Below are 14,014 nucleotides of genomic sequence, written 5' to 3' on the forward strand. Positions count from 1 at the left end.
CTACAAATGTTATGTTTTTTTAAATTAGTATAGGTACACATGATTTTCGACTCAGTAATGTACTACATATGCCTGTTGTTACATTTCAAAATAAGCACAATGGTTTACAATAGAAGACAGTATAGTGTATACTAACAACATAGCCAGCCTCCTGAGAATTTTTACATGGATCAGTTCTGAGACGTAAAAACTCTTCACGATATTTTGCGCGCCGTTCAATTTGCGCACATATTATCTTGCACTCGATTTCGGAAAATCCGTAATCACACATTTTTAGTTTATAACACTTATAATATCAACAAAATAATAGATAACATACATGACAGCTATATTCTTTATTTTTACATAGAGGTTCAAAAGAAGAATATTTGTGGCCAGTGCGAATTATGAAGTACAGCCGAGGAAAACACTATACAAATAATTTATATTATATTTGATTTGATTTGCTACACATAATAACATAAAATTTCTAGATTAATTTGAATAGCCTGTCCTTGTAGACCAGTTCTCCTCTTCTGATCTTTTGCTCACGGTCGTTTCGTTGGTTCCAGATTAAGTAACCGTAGGTCAGCATCGGCACAACAACAGCGAAAATACCAAACAGAGCATTACTCCTATTGGGCTTGAAATATTCGAACTGTGTAACTTTTAGAGCCACGAATCTCTGGTGAGCTGGGTCGAACTAGAACAAAACATAATGTTGTGTTCAAAAATATATCAAACCATTTTTTTTAATTTATTATGACAAACATACAGATAATTACGTAATTTTACTTACAACATATCCAGCTTCTGCGGCGTTCTTCCACGGATTGGTCCTCTGTTTAAGAAACTCCTTCCTCAGCTCAGCACGCCTTGCAGCCTGCTTTTGGATGACCTGGTATTCCGATTCGGAAATTCCGTATTTATCTGCCATTTTTACAACTTCATCAAATAACCCTTGTTGATGTTCTCCAGGTTATGTGTCAAAACTGACAAATAAAAATGTCACTTTTGTTTGGCAACTTTTTATTAGGCTAAAAATAATAATGCGAAGATAACATTTTAAACATCCTTCAGTCAGCCGTCACATTATTATGTAACACAAATTATACTGTATTTGTATAGCTTAGTTACTTACATAAAGTACGTATTAAAAATCCATTTATTAATAAGGAATTAAAATAATAATCGGTTAACATTTTAATTAAACCGTTCATTCATTGCCAACACTAGAAATTGACCATAGGCAATTGAATGAAACCTCGTCTTCCGGCATCCATCTTTTTAATTCCCCTTGTTGTCGTTGTCAGTTCGGCGATTTTCTAAAAAGCCGTAACCATGGGTCGTATGCACGCACCTGGGTAATTTTCTTGTTTATTCACTTGTGAAAACCATTTTCCAGCTGTGTAATATGAAGTTTGCCGATTTTATGCTCAAAAAAGTTAATAGTGACGGTCTAACCTAGAGACGTGTCTCGCACCACATGGCGTGGTTTTCAAGCGGTGATTCTTGTGTTTCAGTAAGGGTATCTCCCAATCGGCGCTGCCATATCGTCGCAGTGTCCCCACATGGTTGAAACTGACCGCGGATGATGTTAAGGAACAGATATTCAAACTGGGCAAGAAGGGCCTCACTCCCTCACAAATTGGTATGTATCCGTCAATCCATCTACATAGGTATATTTCACTAGTACATTTAGTTAAATGCTTAATCATTAGTTAAGATTAAAAAGAAATCCAGTTTAGATTCTGTTTCAGGAAATAATTGAAAAATTATTTAATTTTTGGATGTTTTGTTTCTCATGTCACTTAGTACTCCAAATCACTAACAAACTACCTATTTACATGTTTTAGTCATAAAATTTATTTGAAAGGTAATTTAGAAATAACATTTGGTGAGATTAAGGATTTATGACACATTTTTGGAGTCAACAGTTTAACCCCTTAGTCTGTAGATTAGAATGTTCTTCAAGGTTCTATCTTTTTAGAATGTTCTTCAATGTAGAACCTGATAAATAAATGTTATTTATTTGAATAAAGGAAATGCATAAGTGTAAAGATGATATACATAAAGTAAACAGTAAAATTTTTAGTTTTAGATAAAACCTAAACTCACAGGATCAGTCACAATAGTTTGAATTAAACCAAATAACAATTTCTAACTTCATCTTAAATTTCTCAATTACAGGTGTCATGCTTAGGGATTCACATGGAGTTGCACAAGTCAGATTTGTCACTGGCAAGAAGATCCTCCGTATCATGAAGGCTATGGGTCTCGCTCCCGACCTACCCGAGGATCTTTACTACCTGATCAAGAAGGCCGTCGCCATGAGGAAGCACTTGGAGCGCAACAGGAAGGACAAGGACAGCAAATTCAGGCTGATTCTCGTCGAGTCCAGAATCCACAGGCTGGCGCGCTACTACAAAACAAAGAGTGTACTCCCCCCCAACTGGAAGTACGAATCGAGCACCGCATCTGCTCTTGTGGCTTAAGCTAAATATACTTTATAACTAACTTTACTGTTCTTTTGTTTGAAGTACACCTTCCTTATTTCTGTTACACATTTTTTCTATGTTTATTGACTTATATGAGAAGTTAAATTGTAATTTCTCAAAACAGAAATTTGCTTAGTTATAGTGTTACAAAGATTAGATGATTATTGATTGTTATTCCATATCTGCATCTTATAATTTATTACTGTTGTGCCATACACCTAAACTGGCAAATAATATGGCTATAAGCTGAATGAGGGTTTCATACCAGGTATATAGTAAGGTAGTCATCCCTCTTGTAGGTGAATTCGTATCTCCTTAGATGCAGTTTTATGAGTATATGTTAAATATAAGTGGGAGTTATTAAAATTATCACTCTGTTGCTTTGGAATAGTGACTAAAGTATAGGTCAGAACATTTTAATTAGCATTTAAATACCACTGCATAGTTTTCTTATAATGTTAGCACTACAAGGCCTAGACCAGATTTGTTAATCATTAGGTGGATTGCCAGCTCTTTATGCTTTATGGACCTAATAAAGAGCTGGCAATCCACCTAATGATCACTACTGCACATAATATCCTGTCACCAAATACATGTTGAACAGCAAGTCTAGAATTACAGATAATTGCCTAATATGGAACACTGCTGGCATTTGAAACAGGAACTTCTCACTAGAAAGGTGTGGTAAATGGTTCCATCACCTTTCTAAAACTAGCTATTCCAGCACAAATTAAAGCTAAAGGGCAAGGGTTAAAACAAACTCAGCATTCAGAACTCTTACAATTTAATTTATTTTTATAACATTTACTCTATACAGACTTATTTACAATTTTATTCATAAGAACTATAAGTGGTAAAACTTCGAGTTGAAAATCACCTAACTTCTTGGTATTTTTGAGAAAATATCTATTCAGTTTATACATAAATGAAACCTTAGAAATAAATGCATAGTGTTTTAATTGTAGTTTTCAGTCTCGGGCATTTATGAATGTGAAAGAATGCAACTTTTTTTCTATTCAATGTTAAGGATTTAAGAAAATTAATGTGCCAGATAGAGTAACCAAAATATATAACAAGACATTTCAGGCAAACAATAAAACTTACTTGTTGTTTTTAGGAAAGTAATATTTACATAAACTTTACAATTACGCTAAATATTTTGCTGCTATATAAATATAATATTGAAATTAGCTAACAATATTACAACCAAGAAGACCAATATCAAAAACATTTCAATTATAATACCACAAGACTTATACATAGGGATTCCAATTGCTCCCATCTTCTGGATGTAAACTGTTTGTAATTAATAGAACAACGTCTACAATCCACCAAATTCCTAGTCCACCCAGCGTTAGCAGCTTGCCAACCGCCGTGCCAGTCTGACCGAGGCAAAACCGGTCCATTCCTAGAAATCCTAATAGAATACTGTATATCAGTGTCGTTGTAAAGTAGTGCCCGGAGTACCGCACGCAAGGAAAACCGTCACGAAGAAAACTGCGGCTCCCAAAACACTCTATACCTTCTAAAGCTTTACATTGCACTTTCGTCATTTCTACATCTTCGTATCTCACTCCGCCGAATTTAACACAGCCATGCCCCACTGCTTGCCTCGCTGTCGTGTTCCCCTTGTGGTCCACAGGCTCGTCGCAGTCCAAGAATTCCATCGGCAGGAAATTGCATCTCACCAGAGGTCCCATTGGTCGGTACGGCTCCTTCGAATATGGATCACTTTCAGATATTGTAGCTCGTGTCACCGTTAACAGCACTAAAACAATGGCTCGAGGATAATACATTGTTCAGGTTTGCTGTCTAATGTTGCAAATTTTAATCATATTCGTTATGAAAGTTTATACAAATAAGATTTTCAAGTCGACTTGTTTACTACAAAAGTGTTGACTTGATTTGACAAATTTGTCAATCTCACATAAAAAAAAATTCGAACACGTCAAATAGAGATGGCATTTTAATCGATTATTTCTTTGGAAAAATAATTAATCGAGTTTTATGTTTTTGTTAGCTCAAAGATTATTTGGGTACTTGACACTAATAACAATAAAATATGAAATATGTTGGATATGATAGCTTATAAGTAAACATAAATTATGCAGTATTTTGTTTATTTTTTAATACGTTCTAAGTATTTTAATTTTTAAAAAGAAATTTTCGATTTTTTATCTGTGGATTTTAAATCCCAAAACGGCGACAGTGCTGCCTCAAATGTCATGTGACGTCACTACATCGAAACCAAACAAGACTGAAGTATGTGTAGCGTCGAAGTTTATTTCTATATTTTCAATGTGTTGACGTCACGCTACGAAATGACACTTGACCGCCTGTTTTGGCGTAACGTTCCGTTTACCGTAATAAAAATATGTTTTTTATTAATAAATAGCCCTTTTTTCGAAAAATGATCAATGAAAGGCATATATAATACGTATATGAATTCATTAAAACAGTTTCCCAAAAAGTGTCAAGTAGCCAAATTGGTCAAGTACTTTTCGAGACCTTAGAGAACCTATAAGGGAGTATACAGATATAATCTTAGATACAGGGGAGCAATCTATATTTATATCATTATATATATGATTTTATGAAAATTACGTTCCATTTCATTCTCCTAATTCCCACAAACGTCATGTCACTGACAAACAGATGTCAATTAGATTAGACAGATGTCGTTGTCATTTATCAATTTGTCATAGTAGAATGGTTTTTTCGATCTTTTTGTGATGATTTTCTTTTTGCAATATCTACTAAAAAGTTAAGTGTGGGTAATTAAAATGGAGGTTTTCAACAAGTTTTACTCGTCGGTGAGCAACACAGTGTCACAGTTGTCCGGGGTTTTGCCCGGGAACCCGGTAACGAGAGAGTTCGAAGCCACCCAATACATCGCCAGCGCTGGTCCGGGTAAGGAACAGATACCTTAGATAGCATATAAATACAATCAATTGGATTCTAAGAATCAGTGACCATAATACTTGCATGATATCATTCCCATTCTGTAAATAAGAATACAATATATTTCTTTAATCACATGTTTTAAACACTGCCTATAGATACTTGTCACTTTGTGTTGCCTGACCATGATAAGATCAGGATTTTCTAATAAATTTATGTATTTCATCAGTTTCATGTTAATATTATAAGTAATTATGTTTAATCCGATGTTTTATAGTTTTTATAAAACAATGGGCTCATTGCTGCAACACAAGTATAATGATACAGAATTTATGGGGTTAATTTTTTTTGATACGGATATAACTTCAAAAATATTTTAGTGTATGCCTGAGATTTTAATCGCAGACCACAAACTTAAAAGGCCTAATTTAATTTAAAACTAAAACCACTACATTATCAGTGCTGTAAATATTCTAAGTACACATATATTACATTCTCCCTACCAGTTAGGTAAAAGATGTAAGCTAAAAATTAAAAAGTTATCATTATATTGCATGACAATGTTTAACTTAATTTTATTTCAGGATTGCTATGGAAAGTTTACAAAGGCTACAAGAAATCCACAAAACAGGAGGCATCAATATTTGTATTTGAAAAGAAGCAACTAGAGCGATGGTCCAGAGCAGATAGGGACATCATGTTAGAGATCCTCAAACGAGGCATCACACAGCTGACAAAGCTACGGCACCCACAGATACTCACCGTGCAACACAGCCTTGAGGAAAGCCGAGAGAGTCTGGCCTTTGCCACCGAACCTGTATTCGCAAGTCTTGCTAACATTTTGGGCAATACAGAAAATATGCCACAACCCATACCACACCATTTACTGAATTACAAATTGTATGAAGTCGAAATAAAGTATGGCTTAATGCAAATAGCTGAAGGTTTGGCGTTCCTACACAATGATGTAAAGCTCTTACATCATAATATCTGCCCTGAGTCCATTGTGGTGAATCAGCAAGGTGCATGGAAGATATTTGGCTTCGACTTTTGTATTGCGAATCAGAGTGCGCCGGGCGCGGCGACGTTTTGGCCATTCAATGAGTATTGTCAAGCCATGCATGCATTAACCCAACCTCCTTTAGATTATTTGGCTCCAGAATATGTACTGACAGCTTCACATTCACAGGCCAGCGATATATACTCCCTCGGGATGCTTGTATATGCTTTACATAGCACTGGACACCAAACTCTAGGTAATATTGGTAATGACTATTCCAAGTTTAAGAGATTTGCAAATGAGATACGTAATCTACCACAATCTCGTCTGCTATGTGTGACTGAAGGTTTGAGGGAATATGTCAAATTGATGCTGAATGTGACACCAGAGTTGAGGCCTGATCCACATCAGTTTTTAAAGGTTTGTTGTTTAAATTCATTGATTTATTACATTAATTTAGGACCTATTTGAATAATGTTTTTGTGTGATGTCAGAGTTTTTCAGATGTGATTCTGTAAATTTACCCTCTAAAAGTAAACCTAAAATTCCTTAACATTTTCTGCATGGTGGCATGCCTATGATTTATGCCTTCTTTACCTATCACCTATACCTTGTAAATCTAAATTGAACATTTCTTTTACAGATTCCATATTTCGAGGATATCGGCGTAAAAACCCTGAACTACCTGGACTCATTATTCCAATGGGATAATCTCCAAAAGTCCCAGTTTTACAAAGGCCTCCCCCAAATCATCCAGAAGATGCCCCACAGGATATGTATATACCGTATCTTGCCTTGTCTGACGAAGGAATTTGTTAACCCCCCAATGGTACCATTTGTATTGCCAAATGTTTTGTTAATTGCCGAGAATTCGACAAAAGAGGAATATGTGAAATTCATTCTACCTGTCTTGAAACCAGTGATGTTAATACAAGATCCTATTCAGATTTTGTTGATTTTCATGCAAAAGATGGAGCTCTTGTTAAAATTGACTCCTGGTGAGGAGGTCAAGAGTGATATCCTTCCGATGTTGTACCGAGCATTGGAATCAGATGCTCAACAAATCCAAGAGCTATGTTTGTCAGTATTGCCAACATTTGCGTCATTAATCGATTACCCCGCGATGAAAAATGCCCTATTACCGAGAATAAAGAAGTTGTGTATTGGCACTAACTACATATCAGTACGAGTAAACTGTTTGCTGTGTTTGGGCAAACTTTTGGAGCATTTGGACAAATGGTTGGTGTTGGATGAGATTATACCGTTCTTACCGCAGATACCGTCGAGAGAACCGGCTGTATTGATGGGGATCTTAGGTGAGAAACAATTTATACAACCTAACTTTTTTTTTATTTTTTAAACCAGGTGATATTGCAATCTGTCCCTATGGACATTCAGCAATCTTTAGAGCGGGTGGTATTGTGCGAGGCACAGGTCCTGTGACATGCCCTCTTAAATCTCATTTGAGTAGGTCCTGGACTACTCTTTTTTTAAGTCTTCTGGTGCTTGGAAATATGTCATCCATAAGATGGGATGCTAATGTATTTGGATGGTTTATTATCTTAAGTTTATATGTTGATGTTTTGTCCCTTATTTCTTCCTTAATGGTTCTAATGCCCAGTTCTCGGTGGAGTCTTGCGTTTGTTATGTACCAAGGTGCGTTTACTATCATTCTTAATAGTTTAGATTGAAATCTTTGAAGTATTTCCAAGTTGGAGTTGGCTGCTGTTCCCCACAGCTGAATTCCATAGGTCCATATTGGTTTGATTATGGTTTTGTAAAGGAGCAACTTGTTCTCCATTGAGAGTTGACTATTTTTATTGATCAGCCAATACATTTTTCTGACCTGCTGTCCTAATGCTAGGCGCTTTGTATAGATGTGTTTTCTCCAGGTTAAACGTCTATCGAGATACATGCCAAGATATTTAGCTTCATTAGATTGTGGAATTTGGACACCATTTATAGTTACAGGTGGACAGGTCTCTCTGCGAGTCGTAAATGTAACCTGTACAGATTTGGATTCATTTGCCTTAATGCGCCAGTCCTTGAGCCATCCTGCTATTTTATTTAGGCTGACTTGCAGTTTATTGGATGCGTGATGCGGAGAGACATCTGAGGCCATGATGGCTGTATCGTCAGCAAATGTTCCCATGACAACATTATTAGAAATTGGTAAGTCTGCAGTGTACAGGAGGTATAGTGTGGGACCCATTACACTACCCTGTGGCACTCCTGCCTGAATATCTCTAAGTTCAGTAATTGCTTCTCCCTGGCATACAAAGAAATGTCTGTCAGTGAGATACGATCTTATGAAGCCATAAAAGTTGTTTGGCAGAGTCTTTTTGATTTTATACAAAAGTCCTTCATGCCAAACTCTGTCAAACGCTTGTGATATGTCCAAGAAAGCAGATGTGCAGTAACCTTTGTTTTCAAAGGTCAAAGAGATGTTTTCGATAAGTCTGTGGATTTGTTCAATTGTACCGTGACTTTGTCTGAAGCCGAACTGATGGTCTGGTATCAGGTGTGATTCTTGGATGATTGGATTTAGCCTGCTTAAAAACAGGGTTTCCATCAATTTGGAAAGGGTAGGAAGTAGACTGATGGGGCGATACGACTTAGGATCTTCAGGACTTTTACCCGGTTTCGGGATCATAATAATCTTCGCAACTTTCCACTGCAACGGTATGAATTGTTTTCGTAGGATGGCATTGTATAATTTTGTAAGATATGTTAATCCTACATCCGGTAGTTCTCTTAGGATAGTTGGTGTTATCAAATCATATCCTGGTGCTTTCTTTATGGCCATTTTTTTAATGGCAGATCTAATCTCTTGTTTATTATAATTTTGAATTGGTTTTTCTAATTGATGTGTTTGATTTAAAAATTTTGAGACCATGTCAGTTACTGTTGAACCATTGTCAGGATTTGGTGTAAAGACTCCATGGAGATGTTCCAGGAACACTTGTGCTTTGTCCTCATCCGTCGTAGCCCAGGTATTATTTGGTCTAAGAAGTGGTGAATGGTGGATGATCGGGTGTTTAAGATTTTTTGTTGCTTTCCATAACGAATAGTCTGATGAAGGTTTGGCATCTAATTGCTGAAGATATGTGGTAAAACTTTCGTTGCGACTATCACTTAATAGACGCTTTAATTGTGCCGTGAGTTTGTTGTAGGTTGCTTTATCCCGCGGGTATCTTGTAATGTGCCAGCGTTTACGAGCTTTACGCTTCTCGGCTAATAGTTGTCGGCAAGAACGTGAGCATTGTGGTGTATTACGTGTTGTTGGATGAGGAGGAGTGGCTTCCCATGCTGCTTCCTGGATAACATCATTGAAGTGCTCTACTGCGTTTGTAATGTGCTCATCTGATTGCAGAGGAATATTGACATTAATTGAGTTAGCCACTAGTTCACGGAAATAGTCCCAATTTGTCCTACTAGAATGAAGTCTGCAAGGTGGTTGTGTTTGTGAAATTTTTCTGCTTAGTATGATTTCAACTGGTGAGTGGTCAGAAGACAGATCGGCGCTAGATGTACATCTAAAGTTGGTTTTGTTAAAGCCTTTAGTGACGCAGAAGTCAATAAGATCGGGTTTCTTTTTTGTGTCTGTTGGCCAATACGTTGGTTCACCAGTTGAAACGACTCCAAGTTTTAATTTGTTAATAGTGGATAATAATTGACGACCTTTTGGCGTAATTAGTCGAGACCCCCAGAATGTGTGCTTTGCATTGAAATCCCCACCAGCCATGAATCTTTGTCCCAATTTGTTAAAGTAATCTTCGTAATCTACTTGTTTCATGGCGTGTTTCGGGGGGCTATAGACTGCAGACACTGTAATTGGCCCACACCAGTCTTCTATTACAATGTTTGTAGCCTGTAACTTATCTGTACAGAAGTTGTTGATGACATGATGCCTTATATTATTTTTAATTATTACTGCGCTTCCACCATGTGCTTTACCATCTGGGTGTGTGGTATGATAAAATTTATAACTTTGTAAATTAAAGTAGTTCTTCTTTGTAAAATGAGTTTCCGAGATCAACATTATATCAATGTGATTTAATTGTAAGTAATTTTTTACCTCTAAGGTATGTTGTGACAGCCCATTAGCATTCCAGAGTAACCTAACTTAACTTATTATATATATAGCTATAGCTATTTTTTATGTAGCTATGGTGTATTAAAAAAGGCATGTCTTGATCATATACGTCAAGATATTGGGCAAAATATGTAATTTGATGGTTTTAGAGAGTTAAATTGAATAGTCGCGCTTACGTAAGGCCTCTGTAGTTACCATGTGACTCACCTGTGATCCAATTTCATCAAAGAATTATCCAATTTAACATTGATGATAATTGCGGGCAGTCGTTATCACAAGCTAACCACAGAAATAAACACCAAACAAGTCATCATATTTCATTTTTACTAAACCTGTAACTTTATTTCTTATATACAATTATGTTTTATCAATCACAAGATATACTAGTCCAGAATTGTCTGCTTATTATAAATAAATAAAATTAATTATTTTCAGGTATCTATAAACTTGCTCTAAGCCACAAAAAGTTAGGCATCACCAAAGAGGTGATGGCAACCAAGGTGCTACCATTCTTGATACCACTTTGTGTGGAGAACGGCTTGACCTTGAACCAGTTCAATGCTCTCATATCGCTGGTGAAGCAGATGATCTCGAAGGTGGAGACAGAGCACAGAGCCAAGTTGGAGCAACTCAACTCAATACAGAATGAGTCTAAGTGAGTATTAAGTGTAATTACCCATTTCACCTTTTTTTTTATAATTTTGACATAGCAAATGAGCATCCACTTGTTTAGTGGAAAATGGTTGATTACCTTTTACTTTTACTTACCCGCATAAGTGCAGGATATGTATGTCTATGTCAGTGATAAAGTTACGGAATATATATATTTGAGTACGAAACGGGTTCTCGTGACATGATAATTTTATCCTAATGTACCCTGATGGACAACCGAGATTATGTCAAAAACTGAGATGGCACTTACAGTAACAATCGCGTACAGACGCCCTTTATTATTGATGCTATCTTAATGAATTTGTAACTTATTTTTCTTAATTCGTAAATGTAAACTAATTTACAGAGCAATGGACCACGCGATGAATACATCAGACACCTTAGTCCCGGCAGCAACTCCACAAACGGACATTGACAAAATGTTCTCTGGCCTGGGCTTGGACCCATTCGCCTTCAACAACACCAAAAGCCCAGAGAAGGCTGAACCTGTCATGCCCAGCCCAGACAGTGGTGGATCACTAAGCATTGAAGAGAAACAGAGGTGAGAATTACACCAATGTAGTTTGTGTAGGTGACTTTATAACTCACGATAGCTTCACTACTAACATAATGATTTCGTTATTATTACAATGTAATGTTGTCTTATAAGATGAAATGCGTAATGTAGAGCGTTAATTTCTTCGTAAAAATGTACCTTATAGAACTAAAATGGTTGTAATTACTAAGAAAGAATAAATCTTTACTATTGTTTCTAATATAGACAAAATATTAAACAAAGAAATATTCAAATACTACAAAGTCCTGTACATAGTGCGATGAAAATAATTTCACATAAATGTAATTTATATTTCTTCTCAAAAATAGAATAAGATATGTTTTTAACATAGTATTGGTTTTTTAATTTTCAGGTTAGCACAACAGCAAGAGACGGCCCGTAAGTTCTCGCGGCAACCGGCCCCCACTGCAATAAACACACCGATCCCCCCTCCACAACAACCTAAACCAGTCGATCTGACTAGATCTCTACTACAGTCCAATCTCAATCAGTTGTCATTAAAAACGCCGTCCCATCCATCTCTAACGAGTCCACCTACTCAATCTCCATTGACGTCTAATTTCAATACTAATGTTATGGGAAATGCTAATACAGGGTCAAAACCATTAATGGGAAACAATTCGATGGGAAATTCAAATAACTTTGGTTACCAATCTCAGACGCCCATGATGGGATTTGACAGTCAACTAGCATTACCTCCGAGCACAGGATGGACCCCACAAAGTGGGAATTTCCATAACACGAGCGGGAATTTCCAAGGCGCAAGTGGGAATTTCCAAGGCGCGACTGGGAATTTTCAAAGCGCGAGTGGGAATTTCAATAATAAATGGGCGAATAATCAAAGTAATCAGAACAGTATGAAGCAGGACTGGTCCGCGTTCGAATCTCTACTTCCAAACCAGAATCCGCCTCAAACTAGTAACAACAATAATAATAATAATGTCAAAAAATTGAGTAATAGTGAAATGATGGACTTATTGAGCTAAATATTAAGTCTGACATTTGTAGGACTTGATGAAGTGTAAATTATTTCCATTTACATATACATCGGCTATCAGAATTAATCAATAGGTATTAGAAATGGGAATTTTAGTGTAGGTATTTATGAGTATTATTTGCTATTGGGAATATTACAGAAAAGACTGGTATTCAGATTTATTTGGAAGTTTAGTGTATATTACATTAAATTTATTTGAATTATATCGGAAATAGATGCCATTTTTTTCAATGTGGAAGCGACAATGACGTATTGTAATGTCACTTTGACAGTTATAAAAAGTTGCCACATTTTTAGAGCATAGTCTCCCTCTATTACAGGTAAATATAAAAATATATTTTAATACGTATTACAGGAAATCATTGCTTATTTATTGATTTTATTAGTTCCAGCCTATATATATGGGTTAATATTATATAAAATATAACTTTCCAAGTGAAATAAAGAAACTTTATAAAACGTACGCCATTGATAACGCTCTGTGATTTTAATTTGATTTTGGTTTAATAAATCGATTAATTTAATGACAGTTTTATAAACATTAAAGTTTTTTATCTATAAATAATTATATTTTATTATATAGAAAGCCACACACATATCCAGTCCAGAAGATTTATTTTTCTTCCGTTGACGTGAGTAAATTTAAATCTAGTACTTTTCAGAAAAAGGACATATTTTAACTGTTTTAAGTAAGCTAGATACTGATATTGTTTCGTTATGGCTTATTTTATTATGCTCATTATTTAATGGGCACAGTCTCTTAATTAACCCTTGGGCAGGGTGCTTTCCAGTGTTATTGAAATATTCTATTCAACTTAATAAAATAGAGGTTGTAGGTGTTGTGGTAAATCCAGATTAAATAATAGAGCTAAGAGGTTGCCTAAAATAAGCTGGGAATTGTAAAACTTCACTCCTATGGATTGTGTAACATTTTTTTCATATCAAAAGGCGGCATTGTCCCACATATGGTATATCGAATAGTCGTGGATAGTTTAGTTTTATGTGCGAGTGATTTGCTTTCGTTTATTTTGCTTACGGGTTCAGAAATGACTGAATTTTATAAATACAGTCGGCTTAAAAACTTATTTTACATTCCTATTATGTTAAATGAATATATAGCTTATCTTATTAATATATTTGTTAGTATGTAGTACACAAATGTACGACGGATGCATTTTAAATAACAATAGATTTAATAAAACTTATGAAATTGATCTTATTATATATTTTGTCTGTACTTAGAAAACGGTAACAATTTCTTTTTTCAATGATAACATACAATATTGTCTCGATATCAATGTTAATTTATAATAAA

At 35.6% G+C, this 14,014-nt stretch overlaps 4 protein-coding genes across 4 annotated transcripts; 2 read left to right on the top strand and 2 right to left on the bottom strand.

Moving 5' to 3' along the window:
* Positions 1-316: 316 nt before the first annotated feature.
* Positions 317-983, bottom strand: ND-B15 (NADH dehydrogenase (ubiquinone) B15 subunit). Its single transcript, XM_073076365.1, has 2 exons — positions 779-983; positions 317-682 (listed from the first exon to the last, which is right to left on the bottom strand). Exons 1-2 carry the CDS (start codon positions 914-916, stop codon positions 470-472), a joined length of 351 nt encoding a protein of 116 aa, XP_072932466.1. The 5' UTR covers positions 917-983; the 3' UTR covers positions 317-469.
* A 217-nt stretch (positions 984-1,200) lies between these two features.
* RpS13 (ribosomal protein S13) lies at positions 1,201-2,497 on the top strand. The gene is made up of 3 exons (XM_073076366.1): positions 1,201-1,343; positions 1,503-1,630; positions 2,170-2,497. The coding sequence occupies exons 1-3, from the start codon at positions 1,321-1,323 to the stop codon at positions 2,472-2,474; spliced, it is 456 nt and encodes a 151-aa protein (XP_072932467.1). The 5' UTR covers positions 1,201-1,320; the 3' UTR covers positions 2,475-2,497.
* A 747-nt stretch (positions 2,498-3,244) lies between these two features.
* amrt (TM2 domain-containing protein 2 amaretto) lies at positions 3,245-4,409 on the bottom strand. Its single transcript, XM_073076367.1, has one exon. The coding sequence runs from the start codon at positions 4,271-4,273 to the stop codon at positions 3,731-3,733; it is 543 nt and encodes a 180-aa protein (XP_072932468.1). The 5' UTR covers positions 4,274-4,409; the 3' UTR covers positions 3,245-3,730.
* A 746-nt stretch (positions 4,410-5,155) lies between these two features.
* Positions 5,156-13,763, top strand: LOC140744726 (SCY1-like protein 2). The gene is made up of 6 exons (XM_073076368.1): positions 5,156-5,387; positions 5,963-6,798; positions 7,022-7,694; positions 10,910-11,129; positions 11,493-11,687; positions 12,055-13,763. The coding sequence occupies exons 1-6, from the start codon at positions 5,261-5,263 to the stop codon at positions 12,686-12,688; spliced, it is 2,685 nt and encodes an 894-aa protein (XP_072932469.1). The 5' UTR covers positions 5,156-5,260; the 3' UTR covers positions 12,689-13,763.
* Positions 13,764-14,014: the final 251 nt, after the last annotated feature.

The sequence above is a fragment of the Epargyreus clarus genome, unplaced genomic scaffold, assembly GCF_041222505.1.
Source record: "Epargyreus clarus isolate Ecla_fem2 unplaced genomic scaffold, WU_Ecla_fem_2.2 ptg000009l, whole genome shotgun sequence".
Taxonomy (NCBI): Eukaryota; Metazoa; Arthropoda; class Insecta; order Lepidoptera; family Hesperiidae; genus Epargyreus; species Epargyreus clarus.

What these genes read in the sequence shown, in the direction of transcription:
- ND-B15 (XM_073076365.1), bottom strand. Translation starts at nt 916, where the DNA reads ATGGCAGATAAATACGGAATTTCCGAATCGGAATACCAGGTCATCCAA. An exon ending in CCGCAGAAGCTGGATATGTT is followed by an intron (nt 683 to 778) that starts GTAAGTAAAATT and finishes GTTTTGTTCTAG; the next exon opens with TTCGACCCAGCTCACCAGAG.
- RpS13 (XM_073076366.1), top strand. Translation starts at nt 1,321, where the DNA reads ATGGGTCGTATGCACGCACCTGG. An exon ending in GGTCGTATGCACGCACCTGG is followed by an intron (nt 1,344 to 1,502) that starts GTAATTTTCTTG and finishes CTTGTGTTTCAG; the next exon opens with TAAGGGTATCTCCCAATCGG. An exon ending in CCTCACTCCCTCACAAATTG is followed by an intron (nt 1,631 to 2,169) that starts GTATGTATCCGT and finishes TCTCAATTACAG; the next exon opens with GTGTCATGCTTAGGGATTCA.
- LOC140744726 (XM_073076368.1), top strand. Translation starts at nt 5,261, where the DNA reads ATGGAGGTTTTCAACAAGTTTTACTCGTCGGTGAGCAACACAGTGTCA. An exon ending in ATCCACATCAGTTTTTAAAG is followed by an intron (nt 6,799 to 7,021) that starts GTTTGTTGTTTA and finishes TTTCTTTTACAG; the next exon opens with ATTCCATATTTCGAGGATAT. An exon ending in AGCATTGAAGAGAAACAGAG is followed by an intron (nt 11,688 to 12,054) that starts GTGAGAATTACA and finishes TTTAATTTTCAG; the next exon opens with GTTAGCACAACAGCAAGAGA.
- amrt (XM_073076367.1), bottom strand. Translation starts at nt 4,273, where the DNA reads ATGTATTATCCTCGAGCCATTGTTTTAGTGCTGTTAACGGTGACACGA.